Source organism: Rosa rugosa, chromosome 4 (genome assembly GCF_958449725.1).
Source record: "Rosa rugosa chromosome 4, drRosRugo1.1, whole genome shotgun sequence".
Taxonomy (NCBI): Eukaryota; Viridiplantae; Streptophyta; class Magnoliopsida; order Rosales; family Rosaceae; genus Rosa; species Rosa rugosa.
The window spans coordinates 19962663-19990435 of record NC_084823.1 but is presented as its reverse complement, the minus strand read 5'-3'; the positions used below and the strand labels follow the sequence as shown (position 1 = coordinate 19990435).

The 27773-nt window shown below is 38.6% G+C and overlaps 4 protein-coding genes across 7 annotated transcripts; 3 read left to right on the top strand and 1 right to left on the bottom strand.

Annotated features, from left to right (window-relative positions):
- Positions 1-324: 324 nt before the first annotated feature.
- LOC133742922 (uncharacterized) lies at positions 325-5021 on the top strand. Of its 4 annotated transcripts, none has more exons than XM_062170627.1 (4): positions 325-546; positions 1064-1126; positions 2551-2767; positions 3580-5021. In XM_062170627.1, exons 3-4 carry the CDS (start codon positions 2736-2738, stop codon positions 4652-4654), a joined length of 1107 nt encoding a protein of 368 aa, XP_062026611.1. In that variant the 5' UTR covers positions 325-546; positions 1064-1126; positions 2551-2735; the 3' UTR covers positions 4655-5021. The 4 variants fall into 4 exon arrangements, with proteins under 4 accessions (XP_062026611.1, XP_062026613.1, XP_062026614.1 ...); XM_062170629.1 differs by having other exon boundaries at positions 326-546; positions 2551-2756; XM_062170630.1 differs by lacking the exon at positions 2551-2767 and having other exon boundaries at positions 326-546; positions 1064-1123; positions 3579-5021.
- A 1295-nt stretch (positions 5022-6316) lies between these two features.
- LOC133744479 (separase-like) lies at positions 6317-9195 on the bottom strand. The gene is made up of 12 exons (XM_062172583.1): positions 9178-9195; positions 8997-9025; positions 8827-8877; positions 8507-8736; positions 8202-8405; positions 8134-8153; positions 7988-8027; positions 7623-7849; positions 7070-7139; positions 6820-6914; positions 6506-6641; positions 6317-6432 (listed from the first exon to the last, which is right to left on the bottom strand). The coding sequence occupies exons 1-12, from the start codon at positions 9193-9195 to the stop codon at positions 6317-6319; spliced, it is 1236 nt and encodes a 411-aa protein (XP_062028567.1).
- A 2098-nt stretch (positions 9196-11293) lies between these two features.
- LOC133744477 (NAC domain-containing protein 83-like) lies at positions 11294-12301 on the top strand. The gene has a single exon (XM_062172582.1). The coding sequence runs from the start codon at positions 11294-11296 to the stop codon at positions 12299-12301; it is 1008 nt and encodes a 335-aa protein (XP_062028566.1).
- A 13273-nt stretch (positions 12302-25574) lies between these two features.
- LOC133745622 (protein SMALL AUXIN UP-REGULATED RNA 51-like) lies at positions 25575-26564 on the top strand. The gene has a single exon (XM_062173728.1). The coding sequence runs from the start codon at positions 25658-25660 to the stop codon at positions 26150-26152; it is 495 nt and encodes a 164-aa protein (XP_062029712.1). The 5' UTR covers positions 25575-25657; the 3' UTR covers positions 26153-26564.
- The last annotated feature ends 1209 nt before the right edge of the window (positions 26565-27773 follow it).

Sequence of the window (27773 nt, the reverse complement as noted above, 5' to 3'; positions counted from 1 at the left end):
TTCAATTTTTAAAGATGTATTTTTTGAGTAATCTTTTATCAATAACTTATACATAAATCGAAGATTTGAAGGAATAATCAACCTTCAACACGAAGTTTCTGATGGATTTAGATTTGATATGCTGCTGCGCTGCTCATAGGGTCATAGAGATAGTTCGGCATGTGAAATTAATTAGAAAGCCCACGCCAGAACGTGCCTTTACAAATAACCGGCACGTGATAACGTGACGCCACTTAAACCACTAACACACCTCGTCTCTCCCACGCTCCCAACCCTCGCGTGGCCTTCGATCTCTTTTTCTTCTTCTCTGTCCAAAAATGGCCTCAATTTCGTAAACCAAAAAAAAAAAAGGTCTCAATATACAAAGAGAGAAAGAGAGAGAGTAGCGTAGAAATGAGTCGAACCATCTAAAAACACCGATTGCTCTCCTCCTCCTCCTTCTTCTCTCTCTCTCTCTCTCCCGCCCTTTACTCGCTTCGATTCCTTCGCCCAATTCATCCCTCTTCTCTTACCAAATCCCTTCTGCGAAGCTTTTTTATATATCTGGTGCGATGCTCTTTCTTTTTTTTGCTTGTGTTCGTTGTTCATTCTTCATAATTTGTATGGTTGCGGAGAAAAATCCCGAAAATTTAATCGAGTTTTGGAGTTTTCTTTATTTTATTGCTGAAAAAGTGAAAAATTTATTAGCTTTGCTTGTAAGTTGAGCAATCCCAAGTCCTCAATACTTCACTTTTGGGGCTAAATTTTACGATTTGGGGTTAAACAGATGGTGCCCAGAAGTTGAAAGCATGAATTTTTTTCTTTGTTCTTTTTCTTTTCTTCTTTTTTTTTTTTTTTTTTACATTTTTACTTTAACTTTTGTCCTTGCGTCTTTTAATTTTTGGGATTTTGAAATTGAATATTAGTATTGTGGATCTGTCTTAGATGGATAAAGGTCAAGAGGCCATGTTCCTTCATTATTGGCTGTTTAATTAATTTGTGAAGCCGTGCTTCATTAATCAAACACGTTATCCTGTATAAATCTCTGACCCGGTACTTTGTTTTCGCCTATGATTTGATTCAGATGCACTTTTCTCTCTGCAACTAACTCATCTCGGATCCAGAATTGCTCATACTGCAGCCACAGGTTAGGCTCTTCGTTTTCAATTTTGGATTGTTTTCTTAGCTGGCCTTGCAATTTTCTGTTCGGTTATCTTCTTGCATTGCACTCGATGCATGTTTGCAATTTGATTTGTGAAGAACATCCGCCTTTTCTTTGTTATGGTAGCTTTAGCACATTGCTTTGTAGTTCTGTATTTCTTTCAGTACAGAATTGCTGAAGGAATTTCGGTAATTTGATTGTATATTCTAGAGTCATTAAGTGAGTTGAGATTACAAGGCTTCACAGGAGAGAAATATAATGAAAAAAACGTGAGAATTTAGATATGGTGTGGAAGTGAGATCAAAAGGTATCTTGAGAGGTGGAAACGAGAGGTTCCTTGGTGCTTCATGTGGAGAGGGTTGAAGATTGATGGATGAAAAATTGCAGGAACCCGATAATTGTCTTTGTACTATATATTTTATGATGCCTACTTTAGATAGCGCGCATGTTCAGAAGGATCCAGATTTTGTTAAGAAAATCAAATAACAGGTCTTGTGTCTGTAGTTTTGTATGATCATAGCCTCATAGGACACAATAGCAGAACTAAACAGTATGCAGAGAACTTTCTGAGGAATAGAAGTTGCTTGAAATCTTTCCATGGTAATTAAGTCCTTCCACTTCTACTGCACAAGTACGCTTTCTTTGGTTGCACTCAACCAACTTTGTGGACCCTCGACTTTTTTTCCTTAAAACAAAAGACTCTTGGATTGAATTTTATGCCTCATTGGATTTGCTGCGTTTTACTTTTTATCTGTTGAACAAGTTAAAAGACTATTTTGATCCTTCATCGCCAGTGATGATAACTTTTAACCATTTTAAGTCTGACCCCCTGTCGAAATTTGCATAAGCTCAGTACAAACGTAGAGCCTTCTTCAGTAAGTCCATCAAAAGTTTGAAAACAATAGCTTGTGATACTTGTTACAAGGGCTGCATTGACAAACTGATCACTTTGAAGTTGCGATGCGTATGTACTTCTATTTTTCATTTTTGGATAAACCTTGCAATATATGTATCCGATTTTGGAACAAAATACTGTCTAGTTCTGAAGCAAAGTGTCTTGTGATGTTCAGAACAGTCGTAGAATTTCTGCACGTTTAATCACCTTCCTCTTTCTGCAATACTTTAATCTTTTGAGATTAGTATATTGCAACATTTCTGGCACCTGAAATCCCTTTGGCTTTTATTTAAACATTAATCATGAGAAATAATTTGGAAGGAAATGGTGCCAGATTAGAAGTGGTCCGTGATTTGCTAGATTAATGTTTAGGATTAGTCACTTCATTCACCCTCCTTTTGCTCTTCCTTCTACAACCCTTTATCTTTTGAAATTAGTATTTTGCAACATCTATGGGCTCCGAAAATCTGTCTGAAATGTTAATTTTTGGAATATGCATCTTGCTGGATTGCAGAATTCTGTATTTAGCTAAGCAGCCTAGTATACGCCAACCTAAGTCAGGAGGCTACCATCCTTACCCAGTGTAATTTGAAATTTGTCAAGCAAGAATGCCTCTGTTTTATTACGTGATTGGAACAACTGTTCTGGATGGTCTAGATGGCCCTAAGTTGTCACATCTCTTGAACTATATGAAGGCATATGTCCCCTGGTTGTGGTCAGGTAACACTTAAGTGAGTACTTCTTTTCTTTCTTTATTATTTTGTGTTTTTAGTTACTCTTGTTATTATTCTGCTTTTTGTTGAGATAGTGAGGCTTAGTTGTTTAGAATATTTTTTGGTTCTTCTTCACTTGAGAATGGATATGCATCCATTTGTGCCCACCATGTTGCTATATTTGAAGTCTTAATGTGGGAGGAAATTGCTAATATTCACCTCTAGGATAAAGAATGTAATGGGAAAGTTAGCTCGTTCACAAATTTAATTACCTAGTTAAGTACAGAATCCAAATATCTATAGGATAGGAGATTAGGAGATTATGGAGCAAAGTGCCTGAAGGAGTTTGATAGTATGATTCATGAAGTGTCATAAGTGCCTCCAGCTTGATGTCTAATGCTTTCTTGGCTTGCTATAGAAACTGCTGATGGGGATTTTTTTTTTTAAGCAACTTTTCAGACAAGAAGTTTTGTCTTATGTCCTTTGTTCCACCAAACTATAGGCAGAAGTTGAGTATTCTCAGCAAATTTATGTTTTGTGTTCTGGATCCATTGTGAGATGTGTTCCTCAAATTATTGATGATGAAAACTGCATATGATTTGTTTTCTGACGTGGGATTCTGATTTCTTATTTTGCTCCTGTTAATCAGTGATAATTAAACCCCAGATTCACATATGTATGCATGTAGTAGTCATGTACATATGTGTGTTTGTGACATTTTTCATATTACATACGTGTGTGTGCGCGCGCGCACGTGTTTATATATATAATGCGTATAGCTCAAAATTTTAAAGGTTCATGTATTTGTATATGCGCAATATGGTTTTCAGGTATACCCGGAAAATGGCAAAAGGTAGCAGGGGACGACGCAGGATTGCTTCTCGACAATACAGGTCAGCTCCATACCCATTGAGCTCTAATCAAGATATCTTTGAGGATCTGTGCCCTAAGAAATGCTCCAAAAACTTGGAGAAAAAGGACTGGGAGGATGCAACATGTTCTGTGTGCATGGAATACCCTCACAATGCTGTTCTTCTCCTATGTTCCTCTCATGACAAAGGTTGTCGTCCATACATGTGTGGGACTAGTTTTCGACATTCCAACTGTCTTGACCAGTACAAGAAAGCTTACACAAAAATAGTGTCATGTGATCATGGACAATCATTGCATGGCTCTGCCACTAATCCAATTGTGGTACCAGATTCTGGATTGCCAGTTGAGAAGTGTGAAATCACAGAGCTTGCATGCCCCCTCTGTAGGGGCCAGGTGAAAGGCTGGACTGTTCTTGAACCAGCACGAGAATATCTGGATGCAAAACAGAGAAGCTGCATGCAAGAAAACTGCTCATTTGTTGGAAATTACAAGGAGCTTAGGAAGCATGTTAAGGCAGAGCACCCGTCAGCCCGGCCACGGGAAGTGGATCCTGTAGTTGAACAGAAATGGAGAAGCCTTGAACGTGAGAGGGAACAGGATGATGTGATCAGCACAATACAGTCGTCCATGCCAGGAGCAATGTTTTTTGGAGATTATGTAATAGAAGGAAATAATTATGGATTTGATTCGGACGAAGAGGATGGTGGTTTTGATGCAGATGCTGCAGGAAGGAATGCAGGGTTCGGGTTGGGTTTGGATGTGGTTCTTCTTTGGCATGCATTTGGGTCCAACAGACGGATGAGGCAGCATGAGAGGGCATTCCACCAGGCATCAGACGGTAGCGTTGGCATCCGGCACACGACTCCTATTGGTGGTTTGGATTCCTCTGATCAAGATGACGACAATGACAGTAACGGTGATGATGATGGCGGCATGTCATTGGTGAGCCGGCTCCGGCGTCATGGCAGGGTCTTGCTGGGACGCTCCGGGAGGAGACGTAGACGTAGAGAAGCAAATAGTGAGGAACAATAGGCTGAACAATGGTTAAGGGGGAGGAATAGGAAAATTGCGTAGGCACACAAATTTTAGGAGGGACTCTGCACAAAGCAAAATAAAAAAAGAAGGTATGATTTTACTTTCTCGCATTTGCATTGATTTATTTCTCGTTTGAATAGCAAGGGAAAAGGTAAAATGGAGGTATTTTACCTTTTCCCTGTGTTGTGTAATATATTTTCAAATGTAACTTTTCCTTAGTTACCCGTAATCTGCCCCTTAACCTATGAATATAGCTTCTTCTGTATGTATTTCGCACTGGATTAAAAGCCTACATTTGTATTTTGTGATTATATTCAAGATTTTCTAATTAGTTCCAAAGAGAACTAGATTTTCTGATTAGCAATCAGGACTTTGTTATTATCGTTATTTTTCGGTTTCTGGATATTTTTGCCGCCATTCAGTAGAAAAAGCTTTATCCGACTCGAAATGTATGACCAAAGATTATTGTGGCGTCTGTCAGCTGACATCTTTGCCATTTCCAAAGCCTCGGGGATATGATGAGGTGACTAAAAACTGTTATAAAAATCCGAATATCTCATAAAAAAAATAAAAAAATAAAAAGAGTTGGTTGCACTTGATAGGTGACCAAAGTTGAAAATACGTCTCATTTCGACCGACGTTTACCTTAGCTGTCTAAGCAAGTATTAATGTTAGACTACCTTGTCGACATTGAGGTTAAATGTCAACTTGGTATCACCAAGCTGGTGATGCACTAAAACTCGAATATAGATCTGGTAGTTAGGGTTGTCATTCAACAAAAAGGGTTACATCCATCTTGGTGTTTACAGTCTCACTAGTGAATCAGTAAATATAAAGATTACCGGGTGTTTGATTGCTCATAATTCATGTCTCTAGTCCACCTGAGTACTCATAGTAATACAAAGAGAAGCTTGACTCAAATAAAATGATTTTCTTATATGAAAGAGACGTCTTTAGATAGAGGTGCGCGATATATTAAGACTCGTTAACCTTCTCCATGTAGCACTCGACCAATGGTCCACTTTGGACTTATGGTTCATTCATCACTTTAGATCCTTTTGACAAAACAAAACATTACCAGCTATTGACATTGGAAAGCTTGAGAAGCGCAGAGGGGAAAAACAGAAAGGATTACAATGGTATGTGTTGAATCAACCTTCACTATATCTGTTAGTGGTACTTCGGCTTTGCCCTTCTTTGATTACCATATACTCATTTGCTAAGATATTGACAAAAATTGGAGGAAAAGCGATTAACATCTTTCATGTTCATCTGCATTTGCAACCAGTGATGGTACTACAACTCCTTTTTCCATATGTCAGTTAGGACACCATAGCATAGCGGTGCTGCTCCAATCAAGGAAGGTAACTGGCAAGTTTTACGTGCTTCACTCATCAATGATCCAACCTTCGGCCTATGCTCACAAGACAGGTGTGTGTGGCCAATTTCTTCTTTGCAACTTTCTTGTTGCATTGGGCACAACCCACACAGGGACTCGACCTTGCTTTCAACCAAGAATCAAGCCCCTTTGCGGATCGGTCAATATCCCTGTCCGTCAAATCCCACAAATTGGCGACAATGACAGGAAAACCGGCCAGCAGATAGGATAGTGGAGTACCTTGTGGAACATAACATCCATTTTCAGAGAACCACTTCCCATCAGGAGAGTTGAGGCACAGTGTTCCAGTCTCTGAATCTCAAGTCTAGGAATATATTGTTGCCCTGTACCACGGCACGTACACAAAATAAAAGTTCAAAACAGATGATTGTGTAACCTGTTATGCAAAATAATAGAAGTAACTGCATAGATACAGCAACACATGAGCAATATGTAAAATCGAAACATACCACATCCATGGCCAATGTACATAAATAGATCATTGCTTTTCAATGCTACTGCCAATTCTTCAGCAGGAGGTGCGCATCCAGCCTCCCATGTAATGTTATTCAAGTGAAACATTATTGTATGGGACATATAATCTGTCTATGATTCATTGTCAAACACTCATGCATCTAATTTAAAACATAAATTGGTGAGAAATGCAATGATGCGTGTGTGAGGAGGGACAAGATTCAGATCCCCCTACAGAACTTATATTCTAGATTTTTAATCTGCAGGTGTCTACATGGCATGTTCTTTCTTGTATAGAAAGAGCTATTACCTCCAAGTTTTGATCTCTAAACCATGTCTCAAATTCATTTTGTGTATAATTTAGATCACCACTGGGATTCAGAAGATAAAAGGCATCTAACTGATCTATCAAAGGAAATGAAGTAATAATACTCTGAATTTGATCTTGATTGTGGTAGTTTCTATTGGTTGTTGCCGAAATGCTACCAACAGAAGGCATTCGTTAAACCTTCTGGTTTCTTAGGATTGGTAAATTCTCCCAAGGACACATCTGCAGTAACCATTCAGCCGATCAGCTTGTTGAAACGATGATTTTACAATAAAGAGAATAGATGAGAGTTGACTTAGAATCTATTTACAAAAAGTCATCAATCATATTATATGTAAATAATGTGGTCTAACAAGTGATAAAATAATGGAAAAGTATGAGGTAAATGACCAAATATGTAAGCTGCACTTTGTAAAGTGTCTTGTTAGCAAAGAGGAACACAAGCCTAGCCCAATGCACGTATATGTCCACGACTGTGGATTCAAAAAGGTGAATAATGAACTAGAGCACTCTCATGAGTTGAAGAACCAACTCTACGTCCATGCCTGCATAAATGATCCAGCAAAAACTTTCAAGAGACTGAACATAGCTTGGGATTTTCGAAATGTAGTACGAGTACTTGTATATTAAGCAAGAAATAAGTGAATTTGTTAGAAAATAAATCATAGTGGTAACTTCATTCACTTTCCCATTATACCATTCAAACAAGAAAATGACTTGGCTTAATATTTAGGAAAATTAATGTCTAAAATTTGAGGAGAAAACATAGGGAATCTGGCACATACCTGCACCTCGTAGTCCAGAACTAATATTGTTGGCTCTATATTTACAGAAGAATGTAAACCTTCAAGCCCATTCACTGCTTCTAATACTAGTTTGTTGGCCAACTCAGACAAGTTCTCGCCACCATTAGATTCATTACGTGATGCCATACACTTCTCTTCCTCTAAACATCCAACTTTACTAACAAAGGAACCTTTCTTAAGACAAAGCTGTGTAACACGTGCACCTCCTTCAAAGGCATATTTGGAACAAGGATGACTTTCAAAAGACTCTCATTTAACTCCATTTTGAATTTGGATTTCAAGTTGCGCACTAGCTTCTTATGTACCAAGTCCAACTGCTTGCAGTTTGACCATTCACCCAGTACCACAAGTTTCCAAGTACCAAACCATAAATATTCCAAGTTCCTGGTGCATAAATACATACCTCAGTAGTGACAAATGATATAGTTTCGAAACCAAAAAAAGTGACAGCTAATGTTAACAAGTAACAGGTGATCTAATGGCAAGTCACCCAATTTAACTCATGGAAGCCTGCAGACAAAAAGAGGAAGGAGAGTATAACCTACTTCAAAAATTTACCAAGTGCATGGCGATCAAAATTCTTCCTCTCCACCCACCAGTGAAGCTTTTTCTCATCTGTATCTTGTACAGGATGTTTCACAGATGACGAATGTGCCCCCTCCAATATCAATCTAAACTCTGGAGCTACATCATCAACCACAGTGGAACCCCATGGACAGTTCCAATCCTTTATTCCAGAATAACCAACATCATCTGAATCTCCTGTTAAAATTGGCTAATTATTCAGCACTGCAGAAATCATACGTACATCAAGTAAATACTAAGAGACATGCTATCAATTTGTGTCTATTAAACAAAATTACCTTCTAATACTGAATCCACTGGTAGAAGCATACTGATAGGTTGATTCTTAGAGTTCAAGCATGAAACCAAAATCCGTGCATGCACATGTGAAGGAAAACACAACAATTTTTGTAACAAACTAGCATAAGGGTCTCCAAGCACACTTATACAGAATATTGTAGTGCATGAAAGGCCTGAAAATAATTCTGTCACAAATTCTTCAAGGTCTTGATTTGAGTCTGGAGCGACCCTGCATTGAGGTAGGAACAGAAGTGGAAAAACCGTGTTAAAAAGGTTTCACCAAATGATAAACCATATTCTTTAAAGTGACAAGAATAACCTATGTAAATTCTGTCTCTGATACCAAGCATGAGCCAGCAACATGTGCCCCCTGAAATAAAGATGCCATTGCATTAACCTATTAGAATATGCTTCAACATAAACCAAAGTAACACTTGGCTTGATTTCTAATTAATTGGGACAATCTGAATAGGAAATCCAAACACTTACAAGTAGAGCAAAGTAAAAGCAATTAGAAACTGTAAAACCAATTAAAGAGCAATGTCAACTTACACTGAGAGTCATAAAAATGATTGTTCATTTCAATAGTGAACAATATATTTGAGTAGAGTCAAAAGTTTTCGTCAATTCCCGAAAATTACCATTTACATTATTCTTGGGGGGAAATAACCATTGGCCTCAGCTCCATTTCCAATTATTTCATGGATAACCCCTACCTGCAGGTTATGTGAGACATCAAATTCTTTTCTTATCTTTTGCTTCTAATCTGATAAGTATTGAATTGAATTTGAATTGAGTACCATTTGAGTTTGAGTTCAGTTCAAATTCTGAATCTAATAGGCATCAAGTATATAGTATAACTAGCTGTATTTGTGGATCCTGTATTTGTGGATCTTCTTGATGCCGATCAATTCCATTTTTCTTGGACGGACATCCATTGTTCGGCAGTTGGAACCAGATTGGCATATCGACACAAAACATGAGATCATCTTTCACTTACCTGTATATTCTTGTTACTTGTCTTGTTATTAAGTTATTGATTATTTATTGGTTACAGAGGTTTATCAAGTATCAGTTTTGTTTTGAATATCATTTTCATAGCCATGTTCTGTTTTGAATATCAATTCCGTATGTCAACTACATTTTGTAGATCAATTTCATTAAGTTGATGTAAGTAGTTATGTTTATGATATAAGTTGATATCACTTCCCTACAACCATGTTCTGTTTTGAATATCAATTCAGTATATCAACTCCATTTTGTGGATCAATGAATGAAGAATGACAATCCATAATGTTTTTTGGTTACAGTATTTGTTCTATATATAGAACTTATGCACTTATTAATATAGCTCATTTAATATAGCTCATTGCAGAAAATCCTGAACAGAAGCACTGTCATTACTCAATAACATACTCGGCATCTAGAGAAAATTATCTCATAGCTCCAAGTGTTAGACCATTTATCATTCCTGAAAGTTACTAGAGCACCATTCCCAATTCTCTTGCAAACCTTGTCTTAACTTCAACCCCAAACACCTCCCCGGACCATGTACGTACTGGAGCAGTTTTGGGGTTTTTCTTTTTTTATAATTAGAAGATAATAAAGAAGCATCATATATGAAGATATTTAATTATCTATGAAAATATAAATTCTGCTCCATAAACCTTGATCATTCTGCATTTATCTCCAGCTTATTTTGGCAAGCATGGCTTGGTTCATACTTGCCGTTTGCTCAACCCCTAAACCACCCATACTTCTAGGTCTACTGACAGCCTCCCAGCTAATAAGGTGGACTCAACATCAGTTATTGACATTAATATATGAAGACAAAATTATTCATTTACAACATTCCTCAAGTTGTATAGTCATTGCCATAGGTCTTTAATTTCTGCCAAAAACTCAATATAATTCTAAGCAGAACAATACAATTCTAAGAGAGCTCATAAGCTTCTTTTGCTTGAATTTCCAAAATAAACAAGAACAAGAAGACAAATGTTAGGCACGACTTGATTCCATCATAACTGAGAAATATATTCAAAGCTGTTGTACACAAAACTTGAACAAATAACAAAAGACTGTTAATAAATCTTGAGTTTTAACATGTTTCTGCTACTGAATTCTGGTGAACCTAAAGTGTCTAAGTACACAACTACTGCTGCACTCCACAAATACTTAGAGACTGAAAAACGTACAGTCCTTTACTTTTAGTTTCTGTGGGATCATACGTCATTTCCATCCGAACTCATCAAAACTTCACAATTAATTCTCCACAATGAGCTTAGTCGTACGTTAGAGACATCTTGTATGGTATAATATTGGTAGGAATGTTCATTGTTAGGACCCTAATATTTTGATCTCAATTGCTGCACTATGCTTGTGAACTTGTGATTCACTGTTTTAGCTTGGTGACTAGAAATCATGGTTGCGTATGTCGTTTTCAATACTTGATATAGTCGTTTGGAATAGGAGTGAGCTGGAGGAATCTTTAGATGCTAGGCGGTGAGTTGTAAGGTTAGGACACGTGTTGGCTCATAGGCTAGTGTCGTGCTCAAGAAGAAACCTTCCTTATAAACTGAAGCCCTAGCCTAATAAGTTTCTATAAACTGAAGCCTAAGTTTCTATATACTGAAGCCCCAAGTTTCTTCATACTGAAACCCTAAGTTTCTAAACCCATCAAAACCCTAGCTACTCGTCTTCTTTCCAGAAACAATTCTACCCATCAAAACGCTAGATCTTCTTTCCATAAACAAATTCTTTCCGAAACCAAGAAAAGCAAGAGAAACATGCCCATGCAGCAAGAGTTTCCAGTGGAGGAGAGCAGAGGCAATCAACTTCCTGGCCAGAGGTTCTGCCCCATGGAAGATGAACTAGTTCTCTTCTACCTCAAGCCCATGTTGAGCGGACAGAACGTACCCGGCAGAAACCGCGTGGTGTTCGACTGCGACCTCTACGGTCACCAAGAATCTTGGGAGATATGGGAGGCCTTCAAGACCAAAAGACCACACGACTTGAGGCTCAACAAGGACATTTACTTCTTCACCCAACACAAGAAGATGAGTTCCACAGACAAGCGCGTACGCCGGAATGTTGGAAGTGGCACGTGGAAGGGAGACGACTCCGGCAAGCCAATACGATATGTTGAAACTGGTCGTGTTGTTGGCTTGAAGAAAAGATATACTTACAAGAACGATGACTCGGTGCACAATGGCTGTTGGATCTTGTATGAGTTCTACCTTGATCGATCACTCAGAGACAAGAAACAAAAGGTGAAAGACTATGTTCTTTGTCTACTACGAAAGAATGGTGAACCCAAAACCAAGATTGAAAAGAAGAGAAAGCAACGTGAAGAGGAAGAGGTTCTTGAAAACAATTATGCGTTCAATGATGGAGAAAACTCGAAAAGGGAGCAAGAAGAGTTGTTTGAGCTACAAGCGAAGCGGCAACGAACTGTGCCATTCATTGGTAATGCACCACTAACGATGCCATCAAAAGATGATGCTGCATTCGCAGCTGAACTAGAAGATTCATTGGAATCCTTTGAATATGATAATGCACCACTAACAATCCCATCAGAAGAAGATGCTTCATTCGCAGCTGAACTAGAAGAGTCATTGGAATGCTTTGAAGATGATAATGCACCCTCAGAAGCTCGAGCAATTGGCTTTCAAGCTGAGGAGAATGGTGGACTCCAACAATTAGCAGCCGAGGTGCAATCAGGCCCTTCATTTGTAGACGATCATGGAATATTTAATCCGCTGCCGGAGGAAGACTTTATCTTGGCGGAAAGTTAGAAGAAATGGGTATGGTAGAAATGGAAGAACCAGTTCTTAATGGTAAGAGTATTAATATAGATGTGGCTGAAGAAAACGTGGAAAACAATACCCTTCTTTCTGCTCCCATATCATCCATGTCTACGGCCTATGATGCTTGCAATGATATGCCATATTTATCCTCGGCAAATGGTTGCATTGATCTATCTGAAAGCAATAATGTTTGTGGAGGATCGATTGGCTTTCAGGATAATGGTGCGTACTGGGTTGAGTCTTTGGTGGAGGTCCCAAGTACTGTTGAGCAACAAAAGACAGCTGATGAAGATTGCTCAGATTGGTTGGAGTCGATCAATTTTAGTCCTGAGGAGAACAACTTCCTTTTCAGTGTAATGCAATGGTGATCGTAGCTGATATTGGCATGAAAATTGCGTAGCTGTTAAGATTAATTGACAACAATGTCAGTAAATTTTGTTTTAATTTGTTGTATGTATGAACGCATGGTACTCTTTCCTTTGTCCGGGGTTTTATCCCAATTGGGTTTTACCCGAAAAAGGTTTTAACGAGGCCACATATATTTGCGTTCTCTCACTTTTGTAAGAAAAGTCTTATATTAATGAAATCTTCAAACTTTCATAAAAACTGAACGAAGAGTCTATATTTCATAATCAACTAAATGGATAAATGCTTTGATTAGACTACAAATTGTATTACCTACAATTAGGTTAAATTTGTGAACCAGTAGGTGCAACATTATTTGAGAGGTAATGATTTGTTCTCTTGCTTTTTTTTGTAGTGGCAAGAAGTTAGCAGACATGGGCATGATTGCTAATTTCAAGATTTATGTAGCTAGTCTTAAAAAGACTATTCAAAATTTACATCACCTTAAACTTGTATTAGACTACTTTTGATGAAGCACTACCAACTTCTAACCCACAAATATTAAGGGGAAATGGAAAAGATTGGAAGGTGATAAACGAGGTAAAAATCTAAAAAATATATTTTTCCAATCTTCACTTCCCTCTCTTCTGGTTCTTTGGGTTGATGCAATCTTTATACTTATATCGGGTTTAAGGAGGGCTTTACAAGACAAAGTTTATTAGATTGCATTAGTGTGGGTGCTTAGTCAGTGGAACTTTACACTGGCTACAATAAAGAACTCCCAATTATAGTTGCACCCTTCAATTTATACAGATTCTTCGTAAGCTGCTCATTAATGAAACCAAAGCTCCCAAATGGAAAGTCAACCCAATCTTACATAGACAACGATACAATTCGGTTGTATCATGTTGTAAACAAAATCGAATTACGCTCTCACAATCTCTCTTAATTAAACATAACTATGCGCAACATTGTTTTCAGATTACATTGATAAGGAGGAAGTATCAATTATCAGAAAAGTAGCAGGGATTCTCGGGAATCCATTTGTCATTGATAGTCATCGTTGTACCACTATACATCATACAGGCCCGTTTTAAGACAGACGTCCGCACTTGCTGCAAAAGTGAGGACGGCGATGCTTCTGCAGCGTTCATGTGTCAATGGTGGCTCGAGTCTTGCCGGGCGGAAGCCAGGGGTCGATCTTGACCTTCTTCTTGCTTGTGGACTCGCCGGCTACCAGTTTGCAGTCAACCTTGATCGAGCTCAAAGTTTCAGGTGAGGTCGCTACCTAGAACCTTCGACCTCGATCTCCTTCAACCTCGATCTCCATGGTGAAGCAGTCTAGGATGCCCCTGGCCTCCGTCCGGCAAGACCCTCGAAAATGACATCAGACACAAATCCAAGACAATCGAATCCCTGGTTCACTCACACCAAATTCATCCAAACACTACTCTCATTCCAAAAAACAATACACTCCAATGGGTCATACACCCATTGGAAATCTTGAACTACGAGTGGCTTGATCCCTCTCCAAGGGTACATAGGCAACCCATTCAAATATCCGGGTGCAACCTAAAAAACAAACAAACACACATCCCTCAATTAGTTGTTAGAGTTTGAATAGAAATCGGTTTCTATTGAGAAGGATTAGATCTGTCTCAAAGGGATTTTCTTCCTCACTCGGATCCATCTCAAGGGGATGCATGTTATCTCTCCAAGATTTTCTTCCTCACTCGGATCCATCTCAAGGGGATTTTCACCTCACTTGGATCTTCCTCAATGAGATTTCCAAACGGTGGTGGAATAGAATTCAGTTTTTGACGGTTGAATTCAAAAGCACAAGTCTGATCAGCTTACCTTTTGAATTTGAACTAAAGAGGTTATTGAAAGGCAACTTACCTCTTCAATTTAAACTGAAGTGGTGTCTCAAACTTTATATAAACCCAACAGGTCTTCCTCTCCAAAAAAATATACAGATTTATTTTTCATTCCTTTCCTTCAGAGAGAAAAACACTTAGTACGTTCGCTAGAATCCAAGGTCTGGTGCTAGGCTCTTGGATTATCGATAGTTGTATCCTGGTGGACAGAATCCTAACGAACTACAAGCACTGAGTAGGGGTGAAATTCTGTCTAAAGAACATTGCCAATCTGCAAGCCTCTATCGAATCACAAGTCAGTTTCTCTTGCAATTACAATTTCTTTATCTCAGATACATGTTGTGTATTGTAATCTATATATTATTGTATAAATTATTGTTGTAATTACTTATATATTGTAGAAGCATATTTTCAATTCATTGATACAATTCCAACAATCTTTAGACAGAAATCATGGATAGAGTATCAGTGAATGGTGTGAAAACTCATGTTGAGAAACCAGAAAAATTCAAGGGCGTGGACTTTAAACGCTGGCAACAAAAAATTTTGTTTTATCTGACAACATTGAACCTTGCTCATGTCGTGAAGGAAGAAGTTCCAAAGGCAGAAGGAGATGACGTAACTGCAAAACAATTGAATGCAATTGATGCCTGGAAACATTGTGAGTTTCTCTGCAGGAACTATATTCTCAATGGTCTGGATGATACTTTGTATGATGTATATAGGTCATACACCACTGCAAAGGAACTCTGGAATTAATTCTTTGGAGTAAAAATACAAAGTTGATGACGCAGGTTCAAAGAAGTTCATTATTGGAAAATTTTTGAACTATAAGATGGTGGACAGCAAGACTGTTGTTAGTCAAGTTGATGAACTCCAGGTGATTATTCATGAACTTCATGCTGAAGGTATGTTGATTAATGAAAGCTTTCAAGTTGGTTCTGTTATAGAAAAATTACCACCTTCTTGGAAGGATTTCAAAGTGCATTTGAAGCACAAGAAGAGTGAAATGACCATGGAGGATCTGGTTTTGAAACTACGAGTTCAAGAAGACCACCTGAAAAGTGAGAAGCAACCCGATGGATCTGTCATCGAAGCTAAAGCAAATATGGTTGAGGGAGAAACTTCCAAACCAAAATTCAAAGGTCAGAAATTCAAAGGCAATAAACATGCTGTCAAATATGCAACAAAGACCAAGAATTTCAAGAAAATTAAAGGTAGTTGCTGGGTGTGTGGAAAGCCTGGACACAAGGCACAAGAATGTCGTCACAAGAAAGATGAACCTACCGCCATTAGGAACAACAACAACAACAACCAAGCAAATGTGGCTGTGGCTATGGAGGATTTTGTGGCTGTTGTTTCTGAAGTCAACTTGGTGAATGACAATAAGGACTGGTGGATTGATACAGGTGCGACAAGGCACATTTGTGGAGATAGAAATCTGTTTACCACCTATCAACCACTTAATGGTGAGGAGCAATTGTTCATGGGAAATGCATCTGCATCAAGTGTTGCTGGAAAGGGTAATGTGGTTTTGACATTCACTTCTGGGAAAAAACTCACTCTAACTAAGGTGCTACATGTTCCTGAAATTAGGAAAAATCTTGTGTCTGGTCCTTTGTTGAGCAACAAAGGATTTAAGCTTGTTTTTGAATCTGACAAGTTCGTTCTCACTAAGGGAGGAACTTTTGTAGGAAAGGGCTACCTGGCAGAGGGGCTCTTCAAACTCAATCTGTATGTATATGATGTTGCTAATAATAATATAGATAATGCTTCTACTTATTTGCTTGAGTCTTCTAATTTATGGCATGCTAGATTAGGACATGTCAACTTTCGTTCTTTACATAGAATGATTAATCTTGGTTTGTTACCAAAATGCACTATAGATGCTGCACATAAATGTGAAACTTGCACAGAATCAAAATTTGCAAGGCAAACTTTTAAATCAATTTTTGGTAGATCAAATGAGGTGTTGGGATTGATTCATAGTGACTTATGTGACTTTAAATCCACACCAACTCGTGGGGGAAAGAACTATTACTTTACTTTCATAGACGATTGCAGTAAGTACTGCTATGTTTATCTAATACATAGCAAAGATGAAACTTTGAATATGTTTAAGACATATAAAGCTGAAGTTGAGAATCAACTTGATAAGAAAATTAAAATCTTAAAGTCAGATAGAGGAGGTGAATATGAATCTAATGCATTTGCAGAATTTTGCTCTTTACATGGCATCATTCATCAAACTACTGCACCATATTCCCCGCAACAAAATGGAGTTGCTGAAAGAAAGAACAGAACTTTTAAAGATATGATAAACTCCATGTTAAATAGCTCTGGACTTCCTCACAATTTGTGGGGTGAAGCACTACTTACTGCTAATGCAATCTTGAATAAAATCCCACACAAGGGAACTAATAAGTCTCCATATGAAATATGGAAAGGAAGAATGCCTACGTATAAAACATTAAAAGTGTGGGGGTGCCTTGCTAAGGTTCAAATTCCTTTACCAAAGAGGAGTAAATTAGGACCAAAAACAATTGACTGTGTGTTTATTGGATTTGCCAATAATAGTGCAGCATATAGATTCTTAGTATTTAAATCAGAAGTGATTGATATACATGTAAATACTATTATAGAATCTGTGGATGCAGAATTTTTTGAAGATAGATTTCCATACAAAACTAGAGTATCTTCAAATAAAAGGAAACATGATTCAAGTCATATTGATGATGCTACATCATCTGGTGTACAAGGAAATGACCTGGAACCAAATGCTATCAATAATGACGATCAAGAATCGAACTTGGAACCAAGAAGGAGTAAGAGAATCAAAATTGCCAAGGACTTTGGACCTGAATTTCTTACTTATATAATTGAGTCGGAACCACAAACATACAAAGATGCAATGACATCTCTAGATGCTCCTTTTTGGAAGGAAGCAATTAATAGTGAAGTTGAATCCATTTTGCAAAACAACACTTGGGAATTGGTTGACTTACCTCCTGGTAATAAACCAATTGGATATAAATGGATTTTCAAAAAGAAATTGAAACCAGATGGTACCATAGACAAGTATAAAGCTCGTCTAGTTGCAAAAGGATATCGTCAAAAAGAAGGGTTGGATTTCTTTGACACTTATTCACCGGTCACAAGAATTACATCTATAAGGATGCTAATTGCAATTGCATCGGTGTACAATCTGGAAATTCACCAAATGGATGTGAAGACTGCATTTTTAAATGGTGAATTAGATGAAGAAATATATATGGAGCAACCGGAAGGGTTTGTGGTAAAAGGTCAAGAAAAGAAGGTTTGTAGACTTGTCAAATCTTTGTACGGACTTAAACAAGCTCCCAAAAAATGGCATGAAAAGTTTGATCACACAATGACTACACATGGTTTTAAGATCAATGCATGTGACAAATGTGTTTACATAAAGAATTTTAAAAATTCTTGTGTCATTATATGTTTATATGTAGACGACATGCTCATCTTGGGATCCAACTTAGATGTCATAAACTCCACAAAGAAAATGTTGAACTCTAAGTGTGATATGAAAGATATGGGAAGAGCTGATGTGATTCTTGGCATTCGCATTCAAAGGAGTGCAAATGGATATGTTTTAACTCAATCCCACTATGTGGAAAAAGTACTCAAGAAATTTGGTCACTTTGATAGCAATCCTGCCGTAACTCCTTTTGATGCCAACTGCAAGTTAAAGAAAAATGTTGGTGAAGGTGTATCACAATTGGAGTATTCCCAAGTAATTGGATGTTTAATGTACATTATGAATAGTACTAGGCCAGATATAACTTATTCCATAAGTAGGCTTAGTAGATACACCAACAATCCTGGAAAAGATCATTGGGAGGCTTTAATAAGAGTACTAAGGTACTTAAAGTATACCATTGATTATGGATTGCACTACACAAGATATCCTCCTGTATTGGAAGGCTATACTGATGCTAATTGGATTTCAGATTGCAATGAATCTAAATCCACAAGTGGATATGTCTTCACTCTTGGAGGAGCAGCAGTATCTTGGAAATCATCAAAGCAAACGTGTATAGCACGATCAACAATGGAATCTGAATTTATAGCCTTAGATAAAGCTGGAGAAGAAGCAGAATGGCTTCGCAATTTCTTAGATGACATTCCATTGTGGCCTAAGCCTCTTACACCTATTTGCATACATTGTGACTGCATGTCAGCAATAGCTAGAGCAAAAAGCCATATATATAATGGGAAATCGAGGCACATAAGACGTAGGCATAATACAATCAAGAAAATGCTCAAAAATGGAACTATTTCCATTGACCATGTTAAATCAAAAGAGAATATTGCAGATCCTCTTACAAAGGGTATACCTAGAGAGCAAGTAAAGTATACATCGAGGGGAATGGGTTTAAAGCTAATTCAATGAATCAAACTTGGCGGAAACCTAACCTAGTTGATTGGAGATCCCATGGTCTAGGTTCAATAGGCAAACTAGTTGAGTGAGATTCAAAAACTTTGAACACACAACAAACTCATTACTAAGATGGAGAAGTGTGTTACCTGTGACGAAGTGAAAGGTTGAATTCAATATTCTTAATGACACTAATCTCTTACATTTCAAGAGGAATATAGCAGGATATTCATAAATTAGGTGTCACCTATACGAGAGTAAATGTGGGGTCGCATTTATGAGAATTACATGGCTAAATTCTCTAAAGCTCTCATGAATCCGGGATTTGTTCAGGACCAAAATGAACACAAACGTATGAACTGAAAAGTGTCGGAAGTGATACGTGTGATGCTTGTTGTCTTGGCCTACTACAACGGTGAACAGTTCAAGATTTTATATCCACGGCGTCACCAAGTACGTCCGATAAGTATTCACTACGGTAGGTTCAAGTCCAAAAAACACCTCTCCTGATGCGTATCAATTCCAAAATTCTCTCGAAATGTTTCATCATTAGTACAAGTCTGCCATAGTTCCTTATATTCATCTTTCTATTCAAATGTGGGGGACTGTTAGAGTTTGAATAGAAATCGGTTTCTATTGAGGAGGATTAGATCTGTCTCAAAGGGATTTTCTTCCTCACTCGGATCCATCTCAAGGGGATGCATGTTACCTCTCCAAGATTTTCTTCCTCACTCGGATCCATCTCAAGGGGATTTTCACCTCACTTGGATCTTCCTCAATGAGATTTCCAAACGGTGGTGGAATAGAATTCAATTTTTGACGGTTGAATTCAAAAGCACAAGTCTGATCAACTTACCTTTTGAATTTGACCTAAAGAGGTTATTGAAAGGCAACTTACCTCTTCAATTTAAACTGAAGTGGTGTCTCAAACTTTATATAAACCCAACAGGTCTTCCTCTCCAAAAAAATATACAGATTTATTTTTCCTTCCTTTCCTTCAGAGAGAAAAACACTTAGTACGTTCGCTAGAATCCAAGGTCTGGTGCTAGGCTCTTGGATTATCGATAGTTGTATCCTGGTGGACAGAATCCTAACGAACTACAAGCACTGAGTAGGGGTGAAATTCTGTCTAAAGGACATTGCCAATCTGCAAGCCTCTATCGAATCACAAGTCAGTTTCTCTTGCAATTACAATTCTTTTATCTCAGATACATGTTGTGTATTGTAATCTATATATTATTGTATAAATTATTGTTGTAATTACTTATATATTGTAGAAGCATATTTTCAATTCATTGATACAATTCCAACATTAGTTTCTTCATAGATGGAATCAAAGGGTTTTTCCCTGTAACAAAGGATTATAATTAAGAGACACATTCTATCTGGAATGGGTCGAACCCGAAATAATTAAAACTCTATTCACTAAATTAATATGAATGAAATTATGTTGGGTGACATTTTCACTCACTGTGTGCAATTTTTACTCAACAAACTTTCGTAACTCAACAATCGAAACTCCGAACCTTGGAAATTCCCAATCAATATCAAACTTTTTCCAATTTCCACCGAAATCATATATATCTACAAGTTCTAAATGCTAAATTCAACCCAATTAGCCCAAGTAGAAGCCAGAATTGGCCCCACGCTCTCTTATGTGCCATCAAGTCAACCCCGACTCGGGTATCAAAACTTATGCCAAATTCTTCTTCCCAACATCCCTTATGTGTCCTAAAAATTCAACTCCTCGATTCTGCCACCATGCTTCAATTCGATTCAAGCTATTTGAAGAATTTGAAGTACATCTCAAGGGTTGCAAAACCCAACAAGAATTATCCCAAATGGCTGTCGAAAAAAACGTGAGTTCCGACCGGGTCAAGGGAAAATGGGACCGCCGGCTTCCTCCAGCTTTTGGGTTTTACACGCCTTGAATCATCTAATGCCACCACCAAGGATCTATAAAAATATTTTTATTTTTATTTTTATGAAAAGAAAAATATATTAAATTTAGAAAGTGAGAGTGCAGATTGTAATATTGGGAGCGTAGATTTCACTCCCCATATCTAAACAACATTAGTCCTCTAAGCTTGATCTTTATACTAAATGGCTGCGATGGAGAATATTTTTATTTTAATCTAAGATAGTTGTAGACCATGAATATGTGGTGGCTGCAATCCAAGAATAAAATTGGCGTTTGCATAGTTTTAATATATAAAACTAGAACAAAAACACGTACACCTGATAGGTGTGAATAATTAATTAAATAAATGTGGAAAAACTTTTTTCAAAGAAAGTGAGGAGTTACTACAAATAGTGGGAAGTTTTTTCATGGGTAAAAGTCCCCATAGTGCGTAAGTGGGAAGTTACCTACAGAGAAGTGAAACATTATTTTCTTATCTTTTTCAATTTTAGTTTTATTTATCCCTTAATTCTTAAACATAATTTCAAATTGATATATGATGTAACGATCTATATATAATTTCACACATACTTTGGCTAACAAAATCGCTTCTCTTAATAATAGTATAAGTACATAATTAATTTTTTTTTCTTTTCTTTTTTTAGCAAGAGAACACACATAATAATTTCCTACTTGCGCCCCACATCAATAGCCGAGTAGTTTAGAAACAACTAGTATCACCTACTAGAACATTGGTGCTCACTTATTCAGTGAGCCTACAAACTATGATAAGTCCTCTTACACAAAAATAAAATTAAACAAGGAACCCTTAGCCAATGCACCCAATTGTGATGCTTCAAAATTCTCTATAACTATATGTGTAAAAATACTAGAGTTAATTACTGTTTACTCCCTATACTTATAGGGTTTCGTCGTTTCAGTCCCTGACCTTCGAATTTCACCTAAAAAGTCCCTGAACTCCCAATTTCCTCCTAATTAGTCCCTGCCGTCAACTTTCAGTCAAAGACCCCGTTATTTTGCTGACGTGTCATTAATTTCAAGCTAAAATGTCTATTATACCCTTATTTACTCTTTTTTAATTTATTTTTTTCTTTTCTCTCCTTTTTTTTTCTTTTTCTTTTTCTTTTTACATCTTCTTCTTCCAGCTCTCTCTCCTCTTCTTTTTATCTCCGCCATCACCCCAATCTGCCATGGCTAAGCCAGCCACCCAAGTCATCTGCATCTAACGAGCACACTTCGTGCTTGTCGCCGCCAATAGAGAATCCAGTATGTGTGTTCGATCGGGGTCGATCAATTTGACCCGATCTTAATCCACCTAGATCCAAGAATCCTCTCCTCCACCTCCATAGCCCCAGAGCCCCCGTCATTGCTCCGATCAAAAACAAATGGCGGCTTCCTCGTTCGGCCTGCCATAGCCCCAGTTCCGGTCCGAGGTCAAGTTAGTCAGGCTCCGCCGCGACCGAATCGTAGTTGTTCCCGATTCCATGAAACTTCCCTCCTTCTTCAAATTCCTCTCGAGATTTGAGAAATCCCAGTCGTATTGGTAAATTGACTCCAGCCGATAACGCCGCCTTCCATAGATTTTGAAGGTTGTTCTGCTCTTCTACGTATTCCTGTTCCGGCTAAGGTTGCGAGGCCTTGATGCTCTTGGTGCGTGTGGCGGTGGCTTTGGGTTTGGTGGCGGCCTCCTTCTTCGCCGCCGGCCGGGCCTTTCTCTTGGCTCCTTTCCTCATTGTAAGGTTTGAATTTCGGACAGAGAGAGGCTATGGAGAATTTGGGTTTGGTGAAGAAGGTGTTTGTTTTGGGATATTGTTGCTTTATTTACTGGTTTGGGTTTGGAGAATTTCGGCCGTGGTATGATGCCATGCGGTGGCGCAGCGAGCTCGTGATCTGGGTTTTCAGTTGACGCCAAAGCTCTTGGTTCGATTCAGAGCTTTGGGATATTGTATTTCAATTTATAGATTTGAGATGATTGTTGCTTTATTTACTGGTTTGGTTGAGATAATTTAGAGTTCAGCTTGTTTTTACTTCTCTTGCAAATGGTGGAGGTGGTGGGTGGCGTTGGCGTTGGTGAAGGAGGAGAGGAGGAGATAATGGAGACGAGGAAGAAGAGGTGGTGGTGGTGTTGGCGTTGGTGAAAGAGAGGAGGAAGAGGTGGTGTTTGGTGTTTGGGAGGTGACTGAGGTGGTGGTGGTGGTGTTGCCATTGTCGTTGGTGAAGGAGGAGAGGAGGAAGAGGTGGTGTTTGGTGTCTGGTGGTATTTGGGAGAATGGGAGGTGAGAGAGGAGGAAGAGGTGGTGGTGGTGTTGGCGTTGTCGTTGGTGAAGGAAGAGAGGAGGAAGAGGTGGTGGTGGTGGTGGTGGTGGTGTTTGGGAGGTGAGAGAGTGCGAGAGAATGGAAGAGGAAGTAAAGAGAAAAATAAAAAAATAAAACAGAAATTTTTTTAACTGAGGGTAAAATAGACATTTCGGCATAAAATGGCTGCCACGTCAGCAACTTAACAGAGAAATTGACGGAAAATTGACGGCAGGGACGAATTGGGAGGAAATTGAGAGTTCAGGGACTTTTTAGGTGAAATTCAAAGGTCAGGGACTGAAACGATGAAACCCTATAATTATGGGGAGTAAACAGTATTTAATCCAAAATACTATATGGAATGTAGGCTAAAAGTTACCCTAAACATTAGGCCCAAACTCCTTCGACAACCACTTCCTTTTGGACCAAGAGTTGGACCTAAGAGACCCAACTCTTGCCCAAGCAAAGTGGACTACCCAGATAGCCCAAGAATGAGTAACAATATCCAACAAGTCATCAACCATTAAAGCCAGTCCGACGGCCTGAACCACCAACAAACCATCATCACCAATATCATTGGATTTTCACTGATCTCCCCAACAGCTACAACAACGAACCTCCTCTGCATAGCACCGCCATCTTAGTGTCTGGTTGTACCAAATTCTAGTAAGCCCAAGCTCGAGCCGCCAATTCTGATAGGAAGCATGCCCAAACCATGAATCCACTGCCGAAAGGTGTTCCATGTAGAGCCAAGCCAAAAACCTGAAGCCCCTCGAATCCGATTGCAATACCCAGTAAGGGTCATCAAATTTTCTCTTCAACCATACGGCTAAACATGGTTAATCATCTGCGCATACTTGCACCATTATTGCTACTACGCACTTCAACAAAGCAAACACATAGGGTTATGGATCATGACCTAGATAGCACAAAATTCCACACTCCAAGAGGTTGGACGGTGTAATCTCAACGGATATGACCGTTGATTGGACAATAGGCCGACATTGGTGTCGGAGATGATGGATGAACGGAGTCGTCCTTGGTGGATAGCTGCACCACTTTATTATAAAGGATAGTTGCACCGATCCTTTATTTGAGGATAGCTGCACCGATCTTTTATTATGAAAAAAGAAATATTATTTATTGTTTTAGCTTCCCATATACTACGCACAATGTCGGGTCTTCAAAAATTTAATAATTTTAAACTATCGGTAATTTGATACAGAGGTAGACTAGCTCAATACATGAATAAACTTTTTTTCTTTTTTTTGAATTAGATTGCAACGATTTCTCATTAATCTCAAGCCAGAGCGGCACATTATATACATTTCCACTGCCATGACAGCAAATAAGAAAAAGTGGCATATAATCTAGTACCACTCATTAAAAAACATTCAGTGCTCACTTATGTGAAGCAAACCTATGAACTATGAAAATACATAGTAAATAGCAAGCCTAAAAATAAAAGAAACAGGTGCACAAAAGTGCATAGCTTTCCCTAACAAAGTAGGAAATTATTGTAAATAAAAAATTGGGAAAAAAAAAACAACAACTAAAAAACTAGTAGCCCAGTGGAACCCAACAAGGAAGAGCCCAAACCCATAGCTCAATAGAACTTGCTCGAAACCAGGCCCAACCATGTTCTCTCTGCACAGACCATCGTACCACAATGGCACAGCCCTACTCCGCCATCTCCTCCACTGCCGTTGCGAAACCAAGACTCGTCGTCGCGAAACCATAACGCCATCGACCACCAGAATCACAAACAGCAGAAACCTCCAGTAGATCCGCACTTAACCGGGTTGAATCCCCAGAACAACCAGACGCCGTAAAAGCTAAAAGCTGGCGTCGCACAAGAAAGAGGAAGCCCGTCCGGCACTAAAAACACCCGTCCGGCAACAGAACAAAACGTTAGCGAGGCTAGAGTCTGGACCAGACGTTGCACTGCTACTAGGATTTTTTTATCTTCTATTAAAAATTTCAAATTGCGACTAGAGGTTTTTTTATCTTCTATAAAAAAATTTGAATAAATTAATTTAAAATTAAGTTAAACTTGTCTCCTTATGTATGAATTCTATATATCCGGATATATATATATAGATAGATAAAGGATAACGAAGTTATCAGGAAATGGAGAAGAGACAAAAATTAAACGGTGGAGATAAAGGTCGGTAGCACCGGTTAGATGTAGATGCTAGTCTTCGGTCTTCCCTGACCGTTTCGATTCCCAAACCAGCGACAACGACTAAAACAGCAGCGGCAATTAAATAAACAAGCGCGGCCCAAACTCCAATACAGTACAAATTTCAAAAACAAGGTACAAAAAGCCTCTACGGTACGAAATATTAAACTAATCCAAATAGGGCATACCTGTCAATTCACAATCACTATAACACTTATTCCAAATCACAGACTCCAGATTCCCATATACTCCACTCTCTCTCTCTCTCTCTCTCTCAGAGCTCTCGCTTTCTCTCTCTCCACTCCCAACAATGGCGATGAAGAAGGTGGAGAAGATCAGGCAGATAGTGCGGCTGAAGCAAATCATGATGCGGTGGAAGCTGGCCAGCCTCCGCCTCCGTCTCCGCCCCGCTCTCTCTTACGACGACGATTCCGACTCCTCCTCCTCCGGCTCTTCCACCCGCCGCACTCCCTCGGGGTTCTTAGCGGTCTACGTCGGACCGGAGCGCAGGCGGTTTGTGATTCCGGCCAGGTTCGTCAACCTTCCGGTTTTCGTCGGCTTGCTGGAGAAGGCCGCCGAGGAGTTCGGCTTCGAAACCACCGGCGGCCTCGTCCTGCCTTGCGAGGTTGCATTTTTCAAGGATATCCTGAAGTTTCTGGAGAAAGACGAGAGGAAGTTCGGGAAATTGGCACTGGATGAGTTCTTGAAGATGGTGACTGACGCGGTGGGATTCGATTCTTGCAAGGCGGCGGCTTCTGGCCCTGGCTCTTCGTTCACTCCTCTATTGCAGGATGCTAGGGTTTGACTTCTCTCAGCTTTTTAGGGTTCTGATTGAATTGAATCTCGATCCAATGCCTTTGTTTGATTTTTTTGTGGGGGAAGGTGTTCTAGTGATGTTAGGGAATCAATTGTATATGGGTGGCAGCCAACTTGATCTGCTTTTTTGATTTTTTTTTTTTTTCTAGAGATTGATTGTTGGTTCGTATCATCCTTGAAGCACCCATGCTTTTTAATTGTCTCTGATCATGGGCTTCAATGAGATGTTGAACAAGTTTTTTCTAGCTAGGCATCAGTTTGTTTCAGTGATGCAGTAGTTGATGATGATGAAATCTTATAGAGCAGCGAGAACAATTTCTTATCATGTAATGCAATTTTTATCATGATTAATGGTGATTCAAATTTGTTCTCAATGATGGGCTTTTCTTTGGAGTACTATATGTTGGAGCTTGCTCTCTTTTCTTTATTAAGTTGGTGAGATTGTAGAAAGATTCTGAAAGTTTATTATCATCTAATTTCAAGGTAAGCATAAATATAATATCATTTTCTATTGTCTTTAGCTATGGCCTTTAGCTATGGTTTGTAGAGGTGCTGACCAAGTTACAGTAATGATTTTGGAAGTTGTTTACATGATGCCTATGCTTATGTAATGGTTTTGAATTAGTTGCACACTCTCAAAACCATACTAGTACTGTACTGGTATCCTGCTCCTGCTAATTCTCACGAGATGAATTGACCATTTGTGTTTGGATATAACCAGATTTTCACCTTTGAGACCTAAACTTCTGTGAATAAAAAGCCATTAAATTTGCCTCTGAATCATGTCTACTGGGGAAATGTGGAAAGTAGAAAGAGCAGTTCATACTTGGTAGTATCAAATAGTCGACTTTACCATGGAATTACATATGAAGTGTAACTATGCATGAATCTGTTAGTCTTTCAACTTTAAATTAAAATGGTGTTGCTATCAAATAGAAATGAGAAACTAAGATCTTTTTTATATCAGTTTTCTTTTTTTCAAAAGTGGCTTCTGAGTTTTCTCTAATAATGTATCACAGTTTTTGATTAATATCTGCATTTTTGACCTCTGGTTATTCTTCACTATTGAGGTATTTATATTTTTTCATTACAACCATCTTTGGTATTCGAAAGGTTGAGTGGTCATTGTTTTTCTTTTCTGCACACCAGATTGACATTGGGTATCAGAGATGCACATGGATGGGTTCCGCTTTGATCTTGCTTCTATTATGGCCAGAGGTACTAGGTTATCTGCTAGATGCTAAATTCAGAACTAGCTAACACAGGAGATTGGTGTTTATTTCTGTCCCTTTATCTTGCTTTCCATTGTCCTTAGTCTCTGGGATACAACAAATGTATGCGGTAGCCATAGAAGGTGACTTGTTGACAACTTGAACCCATCTCACTAACCCTCCATTGATTGGCATTCACATGAATAGTAAGGAGTCAATACTTAATGGAGTGAAGGTTCTTACTTCAGACCTTTTGCAAATACGTGGTTGTATTTATTTTTACCAATAGTCAGTTCCAAGGGCCATGTACAAGTGAAGTAGCCTGTTTGATTTGTTAGAGAGATTTCCTCTCTGCATTCAAAACTGATTCAGTAACTGTAAATCAGTTTTGATACTCTG